This window comes from Amphiura filiformis, chromosome 11 (genome assembly GCF_039555335.1).
Source record: "Amphiura filiformis chromosome 11, Afil_fr2py, whole genome shotgun sequence".
Lineage (NCBI taxonomy): Eukaryota > Metazoa > Echinodermata > Ophiuroidea > Amphilepidida > Amphiuridae > Amphiura > Amphiura filiformis.
In genome coordinates this window covers 7,816,776-7,836,880 of record NC_092638.1, presented here as the reverse complement: position 1 = coordinate 7,836,880, position 20,105 = coordinate 7,816,776, and the positions used below count along the sequence as shown (strand labels likewise).

The 20,105-nt window shown below is 39.2% G+C and overlaps 1 protein-coding gene across 1 annotated transcript in view; it reads right to left on the bottom strand.

The window, feature by feature from the left end:
• Positions 1-20,105, bottom strand: part of LOC140163446 (uncharacterized) — a 58,542-nt gene that overhangs the window by 22,013 nt on the left and 16,424 nt on the right. Inside the window, exons 4-5 of the mRNA XM_072186759.1 lie at positions 15,524-15,607; positions 13,007-13,163 (exon numbers count right to left, since the gene is read on the bottom strand). Of these exons, the coding sequence (XP_072042860.1) occupies positions 13,007-13,163; positions 15,524-15,607 (241 nt within the window). The remainder of the gene's footprint in view (positions 1-13,006; positions 13,164-15,523; positions 15,608-20,105) is intronic.

Genomic DNA, 20,105 nt, shown 5'->3' with positions numbered 1-20,105 from the left:
AAATACCAATACATACAAAACATTCAACACTGTACAAGAAAATATACCTTCAGTAAAATTCATTTAAAGACATAGATTTGAACCAATAAATCCATTTTATTAATCACCATCTCTGCCGATTTAACTATTTAAAGTGATTTATTGATTTTCAGCCTGTTTTAGGGTATTTTTGTCCAATTTCACACTGTTTTCTGGGTGTTTTCCTATTTTTCTGGATATTTCACAAGCTTTGAATCACACCCCTGTTAAAGGTCATATATGCAGGTCAAAGGTCATTTGAGGTCAACTTGTAAAATACCATTATTTTGAGACTTTAAAATTTGGTCTCATATGAACCCTCATCAATTGATGGTGTTCAAGGTCTGAGGTCAAAGGTCATTTGAGGTCAACTTGTAAAATCTCATTATGTAAGATTTTTGTCAAAATTAAGTCTTACATAAAACCTAATGCAACTATTATTATGTTTCGATGGATCCAAGTGTGTTAAAATATTGGATCCAAAACATAATAATGATAAAATTGGATGCTCTACGCCCAATATTTATTGGTCTCACTATGAGTTGTACAATATTGGACTCAACTATGTCTCGTCAAATATTTTAAAACTCATAGCTCGACCAATAAATATGGGCTCAACCGATCCAATTTATTTCAAACTTGGGTCATAGCTGCACTATAGAAACCCTCTGCTATTAGTGGTGTTGAAGGTCATATAGTGAGGTCAAAGGTCATTACAAGGTCAACTTGTAAACTACCATTATTTTAGACTTTTGGTTAATATTTGGTCTCATATGAACAGATTAGATCCTAATGCAACCATTATTATGTTTTGATGGATCCAAGTTGTGATAATATTGGATCCAAAACATAATAATGATAAAATTGGATGATTTATGTCCAATATTATTGGTCTCGCTATGAGTTGTAAAATATTGGACTCGACTACGTCTCGTCCAATATTTTAAAACTCATAGCTCAACCAATAAATATGGGCTCAACCGATCCAATTTTATATCAAACTTGGGTGGTAGCTGCACTATGGGTATACTGTCAAGTATTGGTAAAGACTAAATATCACTCGCTGCGAATCTCCCAAAATCAGCAATTGAACCAGCCAATTCAGCATTTAACCGATTCTGTGCCCTCTTAAAGCGGAGAAACTCACACATTTTTAGCGCGCTTTGCGCGCATTTCAACATAAGTTCATGAATACCGTTTAAGGTAGCTGTGTACTCTCCGACATGCATGTAGTAAAAGTGCCATAACTTTGTATTTATTCACGCAAGACATATAAAAGTATACATTTTTATAAAGGCATGACATCAATGAATCTCAATATAAATACAGATTTGGTGTAAAAACAACAATTATGAAGAAAATCACAAAAAAGTGAATTTTTGGCCATTTTTGTTTGGTACATCATAACAAAAAAACACTCTTTCCAGAAATGTTTGTTTTGTTTTTTTCTTAATCTTGAGGCACCATTCCAAAAACGTTTTTTTTAGTTTTTTGAGATATTGACCATATAAGGCATCAAAATGAACTTTTTAAAATTCACAAACGCATATTTGCACAAAATGATGCCTAAAATCGGAAATAGACCAAAAATAAAAAAATGAGAAAACCGTTTCTTAAGTCGATCATGCTTTTTATGATGAGCATAAAATCACATTTTTGACCAAAAATCACATTTTTGACCAAAAATCACAGTTTTGACCAAAAGTCACATTTTTGACCAAAAATTACATTTTTGACCAAAAAATCACATTTTTGACCAAAAGTCATGTTTTTGACCAAGAGAAGATTCTGAAAACATAATAATGATAAAATTGATGGTTTTTTCATTTACAAAATTTATTGGTCTCGCTATGAGTTGAAAATATTAGACTCGACTTCGTCTCGTCCAATATTTTAAAACTCATAGCTCGACCAATAAATTTGTGTATTGGGTTCAAACCATCCAATTTTATATCAAACTTGGGTCATAGCTGCACTATAGAAACCCTCTGCTATTAGTGGTGTTGAAGGTCATATAGTGAGGTCAAAGGTCATTACAAGGTCAACTTGTAAAATACCATTATTTTAGACTTTTGGTTAATATTTGGTCTCATATGAACAGATTAGATCCTAATGCAACCAAACTTGGGTGGTAGCTGCACTATGGGTACCGTCAAGTATTGGTAAAGACCCATCACCAAAACCAGTCTAAGTGGTTTGGCGCAAATTTATGCGATTTAAAATGGTTGAGTAAGAGCGATTTACCATTGGGGAGATGTGTGATTAAGAGCAGGAGATTTTCACATAATTGTTGTTTCTTCTTCAGTTCGACAAACAAACACAAACTCAGATGCCCGGACGAATTCAAAATCCCATCTTGCACAAAGCCAGGGGGAAAAACTCAATATTTGTGCCTGTAATAGTATTTGTCAACAATGTACAGTAGAGAGTTGAAGGGAGTGGGGTTTTCTCAAAAAAAGAGCCTAATTCAGTAGACTTGGTGTAATATTTACAACAACTTGTATAAAGTGCACAAAGCATCCATCGATAGGAGTTAGTACTGTAGCATCATTTTGGCATGCTAGCTTGGGCATAGTTTAAGTCTAGTCTCAATCTCCAATCACTGGTTTGTAGAAGTTACACAAATGGTGACAACCGCTCAGCCAATGAGAGAATTGTATGGGAGGGCTATCATTTACTTAATTTTATGCCTATAAAAGCCATGTTCAGACATGGGCACTAGTCGGCGTAAATTTACCCCGGCATACCAAAGAATTTACCCAATTTCACACACATATACGTTCACACACACTTACTCCGACAAATTTCTCACGACCTCGCAACCAAATTTTAAACGGCCTTCGCAGGGGACCACTGCATACTCAGAGTAACTTCTGGAAGTAAAGTGGCAGTGCTATAACCCCCTAATTTGGGTGTAAAAATTTAGAACCACCCCCCCCTTATTTTTGGTCTAAAAATTCTATGACCCCCCCAGTATATTCATGACCCACCCCCTTCCAAAGAAAATGACAGCCCCCTAATGCCTGAATAGCTTAAGAAATAAGTGAAGGTCATATTATGACATAATTAGCTAATGCGCAAAGCCCAGGGACACTTAACACAAATTAGCATACATGTATGCTTCCCTGGAAAGACTCCCCTTTTTGGATTTCGCTGCTCCAAAAGACCCCATAAATTGGACCAAAATAGAGCTCCAAAAGACCTAGGGGTGTTAGAGTTCCTCTTTTCAGCTGATTTTGACAGAATTTACAAGTAGTACAACTAGTCTGTATAGTCAGTGATTTCCTGTTCAGCCTGATAATGTCATATTTCTGGGACACCACTAATTTGGGACATCGTATCAACTTTTATAGACATAGTTGTCTTTAAAACCGGTCAAACTTTTTAGGCGTATGAACCGTTTGGCCATATCGGTTATACTGAAATATTGTGGATATTGACGTGGTCAGATGAGATAATCCTTGTCAATATTCATTATAATAGGGACTGTAGAAAATGGACGTTTAGAGAGATCACCCGTTCATTAGGCCAATAGTATTAAGCGATCATTTGGCGTTAATTAACTTGAGTTCCCTATCATATCTCATTCACTACTACACTATCTATATCACTCACTGTATTAGCAATTCCGCCATGACAGTCAGTCTACCTTAATTAATTGTTCCTCCAAGTTAGAGTTCTCCCAAGACAACCAGTCCCCCCCCCCCCCCCAATTACCAATTTCCATAATGGTATGTATGGGTTATTATAGTGGTCAATGAAATATATCCAGTTAAACAGGGTAATACCTGATATAGTCAGATTTTCCCATAGTCGTATCCTTAATTAATTGTTCCTCCAAGATATATACCTAGAGTTCTCCCAAAACACCCAGACCACCCCCAATTAATAACTTCCCTCTGGGTCATAGTGGTCAGTGGAAAATGACCAGTTAAACAGGATATACCTGATACAGTTATCCATAGTTGTGTACAGGATCTTATATCACATAATTGGCACTGTGTCTTCTATCTGTTATATTTAATTTTGTTTCCCTATTTGATTTGGAGAATGTAGTGTACATTGTAGTGGTTAAAGGAGAGTGTCCGGTTGGGGGTGGGGTGGGGCGTGTAGTTGGTGATGATGAGCGGTCACAAAGGAGGGCATTTAGTTGGGGTGCAGTTGGTGATGATGAGCGGTTAAAGGAGGGCGTCCGGTTGGGGTGTAGTTGGTGAACACCATAGGATGTAAATCATTTGAACCGATATTTAGAGGATATGAATCAAAAGAGGGTCTAACATTAATGATGAAAACAAACCCCTCCTCGGTTAGATTTTTAGTCCAATCCAAATCCAAAACGTATTGAAGATATATAGAAGTCGATGTCATTTACAGGCCTATGATCATGTATAATACGACCATAGAACACTATCTGAACTGGGCCCAGGGGAAACTGATTAATTTGGTGAATTAGTTGTATTGGGATAATCGCTCTAATTAATTGCAAGAACTATATATTACGGACCGACTGTCTCGGTGATCTACTTGGAAGTGTGAGTGGACGAGACTTAGGGTGAGCACATAAGTTCTATTATAATTGCATAAATTCTAAATATGTTATGAAATAGACCCAAACAACAACACATAATAAAGTACGATATAAGAAGATATATATATTTTTCATTTTTTTATTTTCATTTTATTATAGATATTCAAAGGCTCTTTGTAGGCGTTACTCGATGGTTTAATGTTGGTATTAATATTCGTCAAATGTACTTTGTAACAAATATTAGATTTTATTATGCTGTTTGTTAAATATTTTATCGCGTTAATGTATAGCATAAAGTATAGTTTAGTGATGGTGATGGTGGTGGTAAAACAGTTTTGTACAGAAGTAACTAAGGGCCACGTGAGTTCGCTTTGTAACGCAAGAAGTCAGGATCTTGTGATCACAAATCACGACTTCTTGTGTTCCTGACTTTGCCAGTTTGAAATAAAGAGATAGTAAAGATATCAAAATAAAGAAATAGTTAAGACAACTCAGGATCTCAAGAACTCATGAAATCTGTTCAATTGTCACGGCGTTAGTAGTTTAATTGTAAGCGCTAGCCCATCCACTTTAGTTATCTCGAGATCCTATTTTCTTGACTTAAAGTCAAGAACTTCGTGAACTCAAGCCACGCTTGACTTCCTGACTTCCTGACTTCAAGGCAGGAACACAGGCTCACGAGCTCCTGACCTCATGACTTTAAAGTCAGGAACTTCGTGAACTCAAGCGCGCTTGTGTTCTTGAGTTCCTGACTTCATGACTTTAAATTCAGTAACTCGTGAACACAAGCCGCTTGAGATCCTGACTTCACGACTTTAAAGTCAGGAACTTCGTGAACACAAGCAGCGCTTGAGTTCACGACTTCCTGACTTTGAACTCAGGAACACAAGAACTCAAGCGCCGCTTGAGTTCACGACTTCTGACTTTGAACTCAGGAGATTCTGAACACAAGAACTCAAGCGCCAGCTTGTGTTCACGACTTCCTGACTTTGCCTGGACTAGCAGGTGGTATAGGTTACGCGACAAAGTCAGGAAGTCGCGAACACAAGCCGTGCTTGAGTTCTTGTGTTCGTGACTTCCTGAGTTCAAAGTCAGAAGTCGTGAACCAAGCGGCGCTTGAGTTCTTGTGTTCCTGAGTTCAAAGTCAGGAAGTCGTGAACTCAAGCGCGGCTTGTGTTCACGAGTTCCTGACTTTAAAGTCGTGAAGTCAGGATCTCAAGCGCGGCTTGTGTTCACAACTTCCTGACTTTAAAGTCATGAAGTCAGGAACTCAAGAACTCAAGCGCGGCTTGAGTTCACGAGTTCCTGACTTTAAAGTCATGAAGTCAGGATCTCGTGATCCTGTGTTCCTGACTTGAAGTCAGGAACTCAAGCGTGGCTTGAGTTCACGAGTTCCTGACTTTAAGTCAAGAAAATAGGATCTCGAGATAACTAACGTGGATGGGCTTACAATTAAAATACCAACGCCGTAAAAATTGAACAGATTTCATGAGTTCTTGAGATCCTGAGTTGTCTTAACTATTTCTTTATTTTGATATCTTTACTTTCTCTTTATTTCAAACTGGCTAAGTCAGGAACACAAGAAGTCGGGATTTGTGATCACACGATACTGACTTCTTGCGTTACAAAGCAACCCGCATGGCCCTTAGTTACTTCCGTAGTTTTGGTTCCTTTTTCACACGCTGTCTTCATCATCAGCTTCCATTTCTTCATCCGCATCTTCATCGTACAGGAAAAGACCATCGAATTTGGCTTGATACTTAGCCACCACTCTTTTGATTGCTGTGTGAATATCCGCACCATAGTCCATTTTGTCTTCGAGTTCATCCGTGATTTCTTGATACAGGTCATCTCCCATCTACTCAGCCTAACTCCGTAGAGAGGCGGTAAGTGGGTTGGTGAAGGTACGTGTAGCCGCCCTCACGGTATTCGTGTATGCTTTCTCCTTAGCCTGTTCTGGATCTAATCCCTCTGCAATGTACTTTTCATATTTTTCAGCTCTCAACTCTTCAGTGGTTTCCATGGCTTGTGCGTACCATTCTCGATACGTAGCGTTGTCTTCCAGTTCATCGCTTATCTGTTCACCCGATGACTCCTCCTCAGATTCAGATTCATATACTTCAGAAGCTTCGGATTCAGGGTAGTCATTTACTTGTGAATCATCCCAGTTCATATCATCTACTTCTGAATCACCTTCCTCCCTTCCTCCTGTTCAGACTCTTCTTCTTGATGTACAATTTTCTCATGTCGCCTTAGATCGAATTTGCGAGTGAACCCTCTCTCACACAGGGAACACCGGTGAGGTTTAGCAGCAGGAACATTCATGTTGACCTTTCAAAGATTTGTGTACATAGCGAGAATATGGACTGACGTTAGCTTAAATAAACTCATGATTCAAGCGATGATAAAACGCATTTGACGCCGCAACGTCGCATTTGACCCCGCAACGACGCATTCGACGTCGAAATAAAGCATGGTGGCCATTTTTTCAATAATTTTCCAATATATTTCAAACTGACCCTTCCCATTGTGAATTTATTGATACAATAGCAATTGTTTTAGGCCTAGGATATTATTTATGACATGTATGCACTAATATTGACGATTTTGATATTCAAAATGGCTGCCAAATCCAACTTATTTCCTCTATACATACAATGAGCATTATAAAATATAAGTTTAAGCAAGTAACATGTTAATTAATATACCAACAGATACACAAACTCCATACTACACTGCAAATACACACCACACCACCCCACACACCCACCCCCACCTCCTCATCTGGATATGATAATAATAATTATGTTCCCGCTTAAGTTTGATGTACCGGGCCAGCCCATACTCATACCCGAACCCGTAATCCTAATCTTTACCCCGATCACCCCTAACTTGGTACCTAACTCATAACCCTGTAGGCCTACCCTGCTAAACGTACATCGTACTCTGATATCTATACCCAATAACATGTATCCCGTACTAGTACCCGAATGTCCTACCCTTATACCCTCCTCGGTTCACATAACCCTGTATTCTTGGTACCCCTAACCCGATCCCTGGCCAGTAGCACTACCCATCCCTGGGGCCCCTAGACCCATCCAAGGGGCCCCTTAACACAACACCGGAACCCATAATCCACTGCCCATTGGCCCATAACCTGATATGTTCTGGCTAAATTTGATGTACTCGGACCAGCCCATAACCACACCCTTGGCACCCTAACCATATCCTTAGTACCCTAAGTCTCTTACTCCATTACCCCTACACAGTCCTCGGTACCCCTAACGCCATCCCTGGGACTCCTAACGCCAAACCTGGAATCCATCGCCTAACGCCAAACCTGGAATCCATCCCCAGTATCCCTAACCCTATTCCCGGGACACCTAGCACCAACTATGGGACCTTTAACTCCATTCCTAGAACCTCTAGTCTTATCCCATCTTTGGTACCGGTAACCCCACATCCGGTACCCCTTACCTAATGCCCGGTACCCATAACCCCTTTCCTGGTACCCATTACCGCAACGTGGGGACCCCTAACTCCATCTCCATTACCCCTATCCTTATTCCCAGGGACCTCTAACACCAACTTCAATTGGGACTTTTAAACTCCGTTCCTGGAACCTGGAACTCTGGAGACCCATACAGACCTGCCAACTGTCCCTCATTTTGAGGGACTGTCCCTCATTTGGGGTTTTCCAAAATGAAAAAGAGGGACAGTCCTGCTTTCTGAAAATTTCAGTGATGGCAAATTTAAATGTAAGAACAGCAGAAAATGATGCAAATTTCACTTTTTTTCACAAATTTTGCTATAGCATTCTCTTTAGTCTATTGTGATAAATTTAGACCTGCAAAACCTTCCCTGAATTCTGAAAGTATTGCACACCTCAAGTCTTTGAATTTGTCGGTACCTGGTTTGTGTACATGTACAAAGTTTTGGCCTCAATGTCTCTCTTTCTTACTCATGCTTAGGTTGGCAGGTCTGCCCATAACCCGTCCCTGGGATCCTAATCCCACCTTTGGTACATGCAACCCACAACCTGTTTACCCTTAACCAATGCCCGGCACCCCTTACTCTGTTCTTGGTACCAATTTAATGGGCTACCCCAACCCTGGGACCCCTAATTCTATCACCATTACCCCTTACCCTATTCCCTGGAACCTCTAACACCAACTATGGGACTTTTAACTCTATTCCTGGAACCCGTAACCCGAGACCCATGACCCATCCCTGGGACCCTAATCCCATCTTTGGCTCCTGTAACTCCACATCTGGTTCCCCATATTCAATGCCTTACACCCCTTACCCTGTTCTGGCCTGGTACTCATATCCCTAACCCATGGCCTCCATCCCCATTACCCTATTCCCGGGGACCTCTAACACAAACTATGTGACCTTTAACTCAATTCATGGAACACCAAACTCCGTCCCTGAGACCCGGCCATGAAACACCCCTGGGACCCTAATACCATCTTCGGAACCTGTTAACCCACATCTGGTTCACCATACCCAATGCCCAGTACCCCATATCCCATCCATTGGACCTCAAACACGCGTCACGATCATGCGACCTCTAACCCCATTCCTGGACCCATGACCGGTCATCTATGAAACCCCTAGCCCCTTCACCGGGACCCATAACCCGTTACCCTGTCCTCAGTACCCCTAGCCCTTCCTCAGTGCACCTAACGCTGTCCCCGGTACCCATTATCCAAACCCTGGGACCCTTTACTCCATCCCAGTACCCCTCACCCTATCCAATATTTTTCAAATTGACCCTTCCCATTGTGAATTTATTGGTACAGTAGGCATTGTTTTAGGTGCCCTAACACCGACCATGAGACTCTCCCCATTCCTGGAACCCCTAACTTCATCCCCCGAACCCCTAACCCTGTCCTTGGTACCCCAAACCCCATTGCTGACACCCCTAATGTCACCCCTGGAACCTAGCACCTTCACCTGGATCCATAAACTGTTGTCCCTGGGACCTTCGGTACCCTTTACTAGTACCCTTTTATACCCCATCCCTGGTATCCCTAACTCTATCCCTAGAAACCATTAAAAATTCCATCCCCCGGGAACCATAAACCATTTCTGGGACCACTCGGTACCTTTTACCCTGTTCTCAATACCCCTCAATACCTCTCAATGTCATGTCCTGGGGGGGGGTCTTGCTGTTTGAAGGTGTACAGGAAGGTGCCACGGTTTTGGGGTACCTTTTTCAGCGATTTTGGTATATCGATGGGTGGGTTTTCAGTGGAGACCAGTGCAACCAACTGGGCACATTTGGGCAAAATTGTCCTTAAATGGTTCAAATTTTTTGAAGAACCACGTACTTCCTGCTGCCATGTGTTTATGGATGTAGTAATACAGCCTGTAGCCCAAACTAGCACCGCCATCTGTTCTTGTATAAAGGATACCCGTATGAGCCAAGAAAACGTTTTTGATACATTTTCTGTGGCACTTTAAAATAATATACTAAATATACGGGGGTAAGGGTGTGGGGTGGTGTGTGCATTAAGTATGGGATTTGTGTGTGTTATTATTTTAATATTCATGTCACGTGTCCAATCTCATATGTTACCAGATTAATGTAGGCTTATTGTATGTTTGAAGGAAATAAATTGATTTCGTGGCCATTTTGAATTTTTTGGCGGCCATTTTGAATTTGTAAATCATTAATATTGGTGCTACTGCATGCCAACATGACAAAACTACTATAACAAGCCTAAAACAATCACTACTGTGCCAATAAAATCACATTGGGAAGGGGCAGTTTGACAAATATTGGAAATATTTTGCCAAAATGGGTGCCATTTTGAAAAACAAGATGGCCGCCTTCTGCTGCATCTGGATTTTTGTAAACATGTATAAATATGCTACTTGGGACCCAAACAACATGCTAGGATAGGTGGCACATTGTCTTCATCAAAAGGCCACGGGCCTTAAAAACCCGACTAAATATTAATACCAACATTAAACCATCGAGTAACGCCTACAAAGATCCTTTGAATATCTATAATAAAATGAAAATAAAAAAATGAAATATATATATATATATATCTTCTTATATCGTACTTTATTATGTGTTGTTGTTTGGGTCTATTTCATAACATATTTAGAATTTATGCAATTATAATAGAACTTATGTGCTCACCCTAAGTCTCGTCCACTCACACTTCCAAGTAGATCACCGAGACAGTCGGTCCGTAATATATAGGCCTAGTTCTTCCAATTAATTAGAGCGATTATCCCAATACAACTAATTCACCAAATTAATCAGTTTCCCCTGGGCCCAGTTCAGATAGTGTTCTATGGTCGTATTCTACATGATCATAGGCCTGTAAATGACATCGACTTCTATATATCTTCAATACGTTTTGGATTTGGATTGGACTAAAAATCTAACCGAGGAGGGGTTTGTTTTCATCATTAATGTTAGACCCTCTTTTGATTCATATCCTCTAAATATCGGTTCAATCGATTTACATCCTATGGTGTTCACCAACTACACCCCAACCGGACGCCCTCCTTTAACCGCTCATCATCACCAACTGCACCCCAACTAACTGCCCTCCTTTGTGACCGCTCATCATCACCAACTACACGCCCCACCCCACCCCCAACCGGACACTCTCCTTTAACCACTACAATGTACACTATATTCTCCAAATCAAATAGGGAAACAAAATTAAATATAACAGATAGAAGACACAGTGCCAATTATGTGATATAAGATCCTGTACACAACTATGGATAACTGTATCAGGTATATCCTGTTTAACTGGTCATTTTCCACTGACCACTATGACCCAGAGGGAAGTTATTAATTGGGGGTGGTCTGGGTGTTTTGGGAGAACTCTAGGTATATATCTTGGAGGAACAATTAATTAAGGATACGACTATGGGAAAATCTGACTATATCAGGTATTACCCTGTTTAACTGGATATATTTCATTGACCACTATAATAACCCATACATACCATTATGGAAATTGGTAATTGGGGGGGGTACTGGTTGTCTTGGGAGAACTCTAACTTGGAGGAACAATTAATTAAGGTAGACTGACTGTCATGGCGGAATTGCTAATACAGTGAGTGATATAGATAGTGTAGTAGTGAATGAGATATGATAGGGAACTCAAGTTAATTAACGCCAAATGATACGCAATACTATTGGCCTAATGAACGGGTGATCTCTCTAAACGTCCATTTTCTACAGTCCCTATTAAAATGAATATTGACAAGGATTATCTCATCTGACCACGTCAATATCCACAATATTTCAGTATAACCGATATGGCCAAACGGTTCATACGCCTAAAAAGTTTGACCGGTTTTAAAGACAACTATGTCTATGAAAGTTGATACGATGTCCCAAATTAGTGGTGTCCCGGAAATATGACATTATCAGGCTGAACAGGAAATCACTGACTATACAGACTAGTTGTACTACTTTTACATGTTTTCTTTTATTTTCAGCCCATGTTTGGCATTTTTACCCTGATTTTACCTTGTGGCCTCTCACATATACCCCTGAAGATCCTTTCAGCTCTTTCAGGTGATTTTCAACCAGAAAGCCAAGAAAGACCCTTGATTTTAACTGTTCGCAAATTGGTGTTTTTAATGCGGAGAAAATCAGCTGGAACTGAAAGGCCCAGTACAAACCAATATCACGAGGGTGTCCCCTTTGACAGACATGAGAAATGGGTAAGTGCAATAGATGTAACGTACAACCCCGACCGAGAGCATCTATTGTTGGATAAATACATTATATAGGCCTACACTTCAGATCATTTTAAACATGGCTTACTAACATCAAGTCATTATTATAAATAAGATCATGTCATACACACATTATATCCTAGAATCAACATGTTACAACTTTTCAAAGTCACTTTTAAACATCTATAACCAAATCTAAGTCCCAGGTCTAAGTCATCACTATATATGATTGTATGATATGACACGAAACAGGACTAGAGCTAAATGCAAGGATCATTAATTTTTGGAGAAAAAAAAACGTGTGCTCAATATGCAAAGTTATGTTTATGTCATAATGTATTAACGATTTCAAATCGGATACAAATCCCATGTATTTTGAAATCATTAATTGACATGGGCACAAATTATAACTTTGCTTATTGAAAACACAAAGTGTTGTTGTTGTTGTTGTTGTTGTTGTTGTTGTTGTTGTTTGTTTGCTTGTTTTGTAAGTCAATCATGAATGAACTAGCATTTAGCTCCTTTTTTTCTTTTTGAAAAACAATCGTGCATCTAAATCTGATGTCCAGGACTAACAAACAATTTTTTGGGCCTGATCAGATTGCTTTCACATTTGCCATTTGTTTGCTTCATTAGCAAATCTATGCTTCCTACAAATATGCAAAAATCTGAATTTTGATAAACTTAAAAAGTTTAAAACCTCTCCATCCTCTAATAATTTCCAAAAAGACTTACCGTCTTCCAAGTAATTTATTCATGAGTGAAGTTTTTCCAACTCTTTCTTGCCCAACAATCATAAGCCTTGATCTGTAGACTGCGTTTTTGCCAAACTTTATGGCCTTGTTATAAGCACTGAGTGTACGTCGTCCTCTGGAACTTATTTCAACAGGGACTGCAAAAAAACCCAGAATCTTTCAAATTTAAATTTGCCGTATATTTCACATACCAATTTGGTTCTTTTTGTACAACATAACTTACGTTAAAGGTTTGTGCCCAGAACGACAGCCTCATCCACCATTCCTGATCAAACCTGTTATTTTGGTATCAGGAGAAAACTCATAGTACTATTTTACTCATTCCAGGGCTGCCAACTAGTATGGATTTTCCGTATTTCGTACGGAAATTGGTTCAGAATGCGGGAGTACGAATTTTTGTCCTAAAGTATGTTTTTCAAAAAGTTCGATATATGTATTAAAAGTAAGGCTATTTGGACATTTTCACTGCTCGTATTTGGTGAAATACAGACCTGCCATTAAATTCCAAAGTTAAGAACCCGAAAATATGGGACGTGCCACATTTCCGTCCATAAAAATATGATGTGCATGCATGATCCGAAAGTCGTAGAAGTATTAAGTAGCAGGGAAAAAATATTTCTAATACAGGGTGTCGAGACTGTGCGCTATTTTCATTGAGCATTTTGAAAGTTACATAATTACAACGTTTAGTTCATAATTGCGCTAATTTCATTGATAATTGCAGATTAGCAGTCAGTGTTGCTATTCTTTGATATTATGGCTATTGTCAGTTCCAGCGCCTTCATGAAAAATTTGCAGGTTTGGTGTAAAGCTGATGAAAAAAGGTGCACACACCACTCGAAAAACAGTGTTGGAAACCATCTTGTACATGTAGGCCTATTAATTTTTTTTTTTAATGTGCACGCATCATTCGAAAGACTATCGAAAACCGATGTCGGAAACCATCTTGTAGGCCTGTTCTTTTGCACCAATAGAGCTAAATAGTTGCCTAAATGCCATCAGAAGACATAGCACAATATGTATCAGTTAGATGGTTAATAAAAATTAAATTATCACAATTATCAACCACATTTTGAAAATAGCGCAATTATGAACTAAACGTTGAAACTTTCAAAATGCTCAATGAAAATAGCGCAATTATGATAATAAGTTGTTGAAATTAGCGCAATTATCAACCACATTTTGAAATTATTGCAATTACGAACTAAACATTGCAATTATGAATTATGAATTGTGCTATTCCGCTATTTTCAAAAATGGCTTCAAAGTAATTGCACAAATTTGAAATTTTCACTTTACCTCACCACTCAAATGATAATTGCGCTATTTTCAAACATGACATTTTTACTTTACATCTCCACGCAAGTGATAATTGCGCTATTCCGCTATTATCAATCTTTTCGTCCAAATGCATTTAACATACATGCAACAACCCAAATGTTTCGAGAACATGCTCCAAGTGGGATCACAACGGAACAGCACCGCAGGGCAAGTAAGAAAGTGTGAACTGCTAGGTCTGACGTTTACGCATTTGTCCTGATAGCTGTGGATTTTTGTCCAAAGGCGTTTCTAATTTTTTAATAACATACACGCAGCAGCCCAAACATTTCGCGAACATACTTCAAGTGGGACCACAACGTAACAGCCCCGCCGGGCAAGTAAGAAAGTGTGAACTGCTAGGTCTGACGTTTATGCATTTGTCCTGATAGCTGTGGATTTTTGTCCAAAGGCGTTTCTAATTTTTTTAAATAACATACACGCAGCAGCCCAAACGTTTCGAGAACATGCTCCAAGTGGGACCACAACGTAACGGCCCCGCAGGGCAAGTAAGAAAGTGTGAACTGCTAGGTCTGACCATATGGTCTGACATTTATATACATTTGTCCTGATAGCTGTGGATTTTTGTCCAAAGGCGTTTCTAATTTTTTTAATAACATACACGCAGCAGCCCAAATATAGGTCTAGCTGAAAGGCCATTTTAACTATCCTTTTTCTGATTTCTTGCAACAAGAACAAAATTGGACCTATGATGTCACAATGTTACTCTTTTGCCCATAACTCCATAACCGTGCATCATAGATAGGTCAAACTATACTTTTTCTGAATCCATATTACTAGTGGATCACGATGGTGTCAGTTTTTAACAGGTCTGAGTAGTTTTGAACTTAACCCTCTTTGCAAAGTTCAATGACCTTTTTCTACTACAATGAGGGTACTGTTAAAATGCCTCCCTAGCCTAGATTAATTAGCACTTCATCTTCCAAAAATGACAACTTTAACATGATTTGCACGATTGTAGTGCATGTAAACTGAAATCAATTGCAGTACAATACTAATACTTAATTTGGTTTGCCCTTTTTTCACATTTGAGCTCATAACCCAAACTGTCACATAGTTAAATAATATTAAATGTGTGAGGTCTACTCTACTGTTGCAGGATTAAACTTTGTTCATGTATTGATATTTGTCTTAACCTTGCTAATATATAATCGCTTACCTACTCCAGGTAGAGTGTCACCCCCTCCATCTATTTGCTCTCTTGAAGAATATGGACTTTGTGTCGTCATGTGAACATCTGAAACTATCAAATATCATAATATTTATGCAGTTCATCAGATAAAGCTGTCACAACCCAGCAACGGGGCCTATATGTGACCGTACAGCACGAATGAGCCGTAAATGTCCGCAATTGTATTCTGAGTTACAGTGTAAAATGGGCATGAAGGTCATATTCATAGGTATTTCAATTTGGTGCTACGTGTATCTCATTAAATGAGGTACACGTAGCACCAAATTGAGGTACCTATGAATACGACCTTCATGCCCATTTTACACTGTAACTCAGAATACAATTGAGGACATTTAACGCTCATTCGTGCTGTACGGTCACATATTATATAATGCAGGCACTGACATTTGAGAGGAGCAAGGGCGATTGCTCCTCCCAGCATCAGTCAAAAAATCATGTGGAAATGAGAGTCAGTCTGTACGTCTCATCTCACGTTGAGTGCTGTTGAGAGTCCCATCAATGTGTATACACAGCTTCGTCACCAGCGTACAGATAAACCAATTTTCTACGTCTGTGTATACAGGTCAAAACCGATAAATCGGCAGTACTTGGAATTGAAAAATCAGTAAAAATAAAGTATCTCTAAACTACTCCTTTTTATTCATAAATCAAAGGCAGTCCCTCTAATTTTCATTCTGGAAAATATGACCATCAAATCTTGTGTACTTTTATTTTTACAACATCAATTTCAATAATGTCCATGTGTTTTCTATGGGTAACTTACGTTACTAAGGGTAATTAAACATGTTACTGTGTATAATGCATGATTGCGTTATAAGAAAACAATACACATTTAATTGGGCGCGGTTTTAGTCAATTTTAATAGGGTGTTAAAATTAATGGTAACATATGTTTCGGTCACGTAGGTTACATTTTAACTTCAAAATGCTTGACAAGTATGTTGGAAATGTGTTAACGAAGTAATATTGATAAAGTTGATCAAGTACACATGCGGCTATAATTTGCTCAACAGTTTATAGTCACTTTTTTGTTTTAATCCTGTACTTTGTGGTAACGTATGTTGCATTTCTTAAAAATACAGTCTGAACCTTCAAATTGCCTAGGATTTCTTTCTCAAATACATAAATCATGTGGATCTACAAACATTCCTATCATATAACTTGCATGATAAACCGTATGTTTAAGGACTCTTTGATTCAATTTCAGTGTTTGCAACGACTAAGGTAGGTGTTAACATATCGGGGTAACGTAGGTTTCATGAAACCTTGCAACATATTCTGATGGTATTTTAAAAAAAAACTCCAAGTAGGCCATGCATGCCATTTAAATTTTCATTGCTTTGTGTCAGTATAGATTTGTACTTCAAATACGAGCCATGTTCCAAATGAATGCACGTCTGTTTAAGAATGAGCAACATTAAATACCAAAAATATGTCATCTGCGACACAGTGTTTTGACCATTCCTCAAACAACCTGCCGTGGTTTATAAAAGGAATTAATGCAAGATAAAAAAAACATTACCATTTTTCTGAGTGTAGTCTGGTTGTTTGATTATATAAAAGAAATTAACAATGGAAGTTTAAGCATTCGTGAAAATTAGAATTCAATGTGTGCGACACAATTTTTTCCAAGTACTGCCGATTGATCGGTTTTGACCCATATGCCTCGTGAGATTAGACCAGTACGGGATTTGAAACTGCCACTGCAAAATCCAACATGGCGCTACTCTCAACTTGAGACGACCGGTTGAGGGGCGGATCAAAATGAGGAAAATCCAGCTTATGTCCCCCTCTCTAAAATTTCCTAACACATAGGAAATTGAAGCTAAACTCAAGAAAAATCATGCCAAATCAGCCCAACTTCAGCCAATTGTAGCCTCTGTACCCCAACCCCATTGACAATCCTGGATCTGCCCCAGCAGTTGAAGTCCTATATGTATGGTGAATTGGAAAAAGCAGACCTAAATAAGACTACAATATATCCATGTGCTTAAGGTTAAAATAAATTTACACCTACATTTACATGTACTCATATCATGTTACTGTCTAGCAGTGCATATCCATGGGAAATGAGGATTTTCAACCTGCACCTTTAAGTTGCATTGTGAGAGTGATAGCTACTCTTGATGACTCAATACCTCTAATTTCCACTTTAAACAAGCTGATTGAAGAGACCAGAAGAGTATATTCTACAGCTCTTGACCCCATTCCTACTATGCTCGAGCTCAAGGAAGGCCACTGGACCATATTCATTGGAGCTCACGCTTCGCGCTCGACGTATTAATAGCGCTCGACACATTAATACCAGCAAAAACATTTTCTCAACACCCCTGCTAGATCGCTCTGGCCTCAGCAAATAAAAAATGTTGGTGGTTGTTTGTGGGTTTTTTTCAAGCAAATCAAGCAATCAGTCATTTGCATTTATCTGGAACATCAAAATTACCTTGGACAGCACAAAGCACCTGCAAAAAAAATATATATGTATTTATAAATTAAAGTTTTACGATGTGCAACAAGTAAAACTCAATAAATTGCCCTTGCTGAGATATTGACGATTCCAATTGTCCCGCCAATTGTTTACCGGGTCAGAGGTCAATGTCATGCCAGCATCGTGGTGATTGACCCCAGCAACCAATGAGCATGTCGCTGGTTTTGGGGCAACATCTAAAGACAACATCTAAAAAATTTTCTCTTTTCTTTAATTATAATAATACACATGTTGTAGAATATAACATTGATATTTCATCCTTTGTAACTTCAGGTCACACGCCTGTTGAAGAATCTTGGAAATTTCACCACTGAACATTTGATTTGTATGCACCAGTACCCTATTCATTGTTGAGTTTCCAGCCATGATATTTTGCTTTAAGGATCAAAGGGTTCAGGGTCAAAACACTCGGAATTCAGGCTCAGGGTGGGGGCACACCCTAGGGAAAGTGTGGATCACATGTTTTTCAGCCATGATATTTTCTACGAACCAAGGGTTCAGGGTCCAATACCCATAATTTATGCCAGGGTGGATGCACACCCTCAGGCAATTGTGATCATGGAAAAAAATTTTATTGCGGTAGCGGCCACTGCTATAAAACGGGAGTCAGTCTTTAGTCGCTGGCATCTCAAATCTGTCCTTATACAGGCTTTCCAGCCTTATAAATGTATATGGATATAGTTTACGGCTGAGATACTTGGTGTTGGTCTGAACAAAAGTCAATAAAATAATGGTTGTCTTGTAGCGCACCTAAGACAGAATATATGCCTGCAAACTGTAACGCCCAACCAGCACTTGAAGTCTATGGTAATACCATCAACCATGTCACAGACTTCAGGTATTTGGGTTCCAAGATGGGCTCTGGTGTTGGAGACCTAAAAAGAAGAAAAGCACTAGCCTGGGCAGCTTTCTGGAAACTGGAACGCTTTGGAGAAGCCCGTCCCTGCCAATCGAAACAAAAAATCAAGCTGTTTCAGACAACGTGTGTTACTGTCTTTCTGTACGGGTGCGAGTCATGGGTAATTACCAAGGACATGGAAAACAAGATCAATGCATTTGCAACATCTTGCTACAGAGCCATGTTAAACATCAAGCGTGTGGATCGGATTCCAAACGGAACCATCTACAACCTGACCAACACCACTCCACTGGTTGCCAGAGTCAAGATTCATCAACTCAAATTTCTCGGCCATATACTGCGTCTTGAACATGGCGAGCCTGTGAAAGAATATGCGCTTTATATTCCACCACATGGGAAGAGGAAACCGGGGCCACGCGCACACTGTACTTACAGTATGTCCAGCACCTCCTGGGAGATACTGAAGGGATGCTGCAGCCAAACAAAATTGTTTCGCTTGCCCAAGATCGCATTAGTTGGAGAAAGCTTGGAGAAAGCCTGCTCCGCAGCCGACTGATGTTGATGATGATGTCTTGTAGCTTCTTGTTTGATTGCCAACGTGATTACAAATTCTGCGTCTTTGTGCTTCTTCAGTTTCTCTGTCTAAGGGTAAAATAACTATATTTAGTAGATTTAGGCTAATGATTCCTTGTTTCCCGTTATATAATTCTGATAAATTCCTGGTCAATTTTATTGCTTGATATATTTTGTTCAGTTTGACAAAAGGTGTTTGAAAAAATTCTGTTCCATGCAAAATGCATTTTAAGCATCAAATGGGCATTGATGGTAGAACCTTCAGCTAAGAAGTCCAAATCGCTGTTTGCTATTTATTTATTTCACTCACAAAATCAAACCCGCTATCGATATCAGGAGCTGAAAGTCTTCATTGAATATGTTTATATTTCATTGTAATCACCTCCGGAGCTCTTCATTGCAAGTCACCTTTAATCGATGATAGATCATTCAATAGAGGTTATCCGTGTTCTATAAGTTACACATCCTATCAACGACTGCTATACCTTGTTTAGGACTTTCAAAAGAAGTACCTGCATGTGCAACAATAACTGCTTCAAAATAACCCGCCAAAGTCATGCAGGTTACTCCGAGGTCGTGCATTGAATTGGGTTGAATGAGGAATACTACGGGAATCAGCGCCTTTTGTTA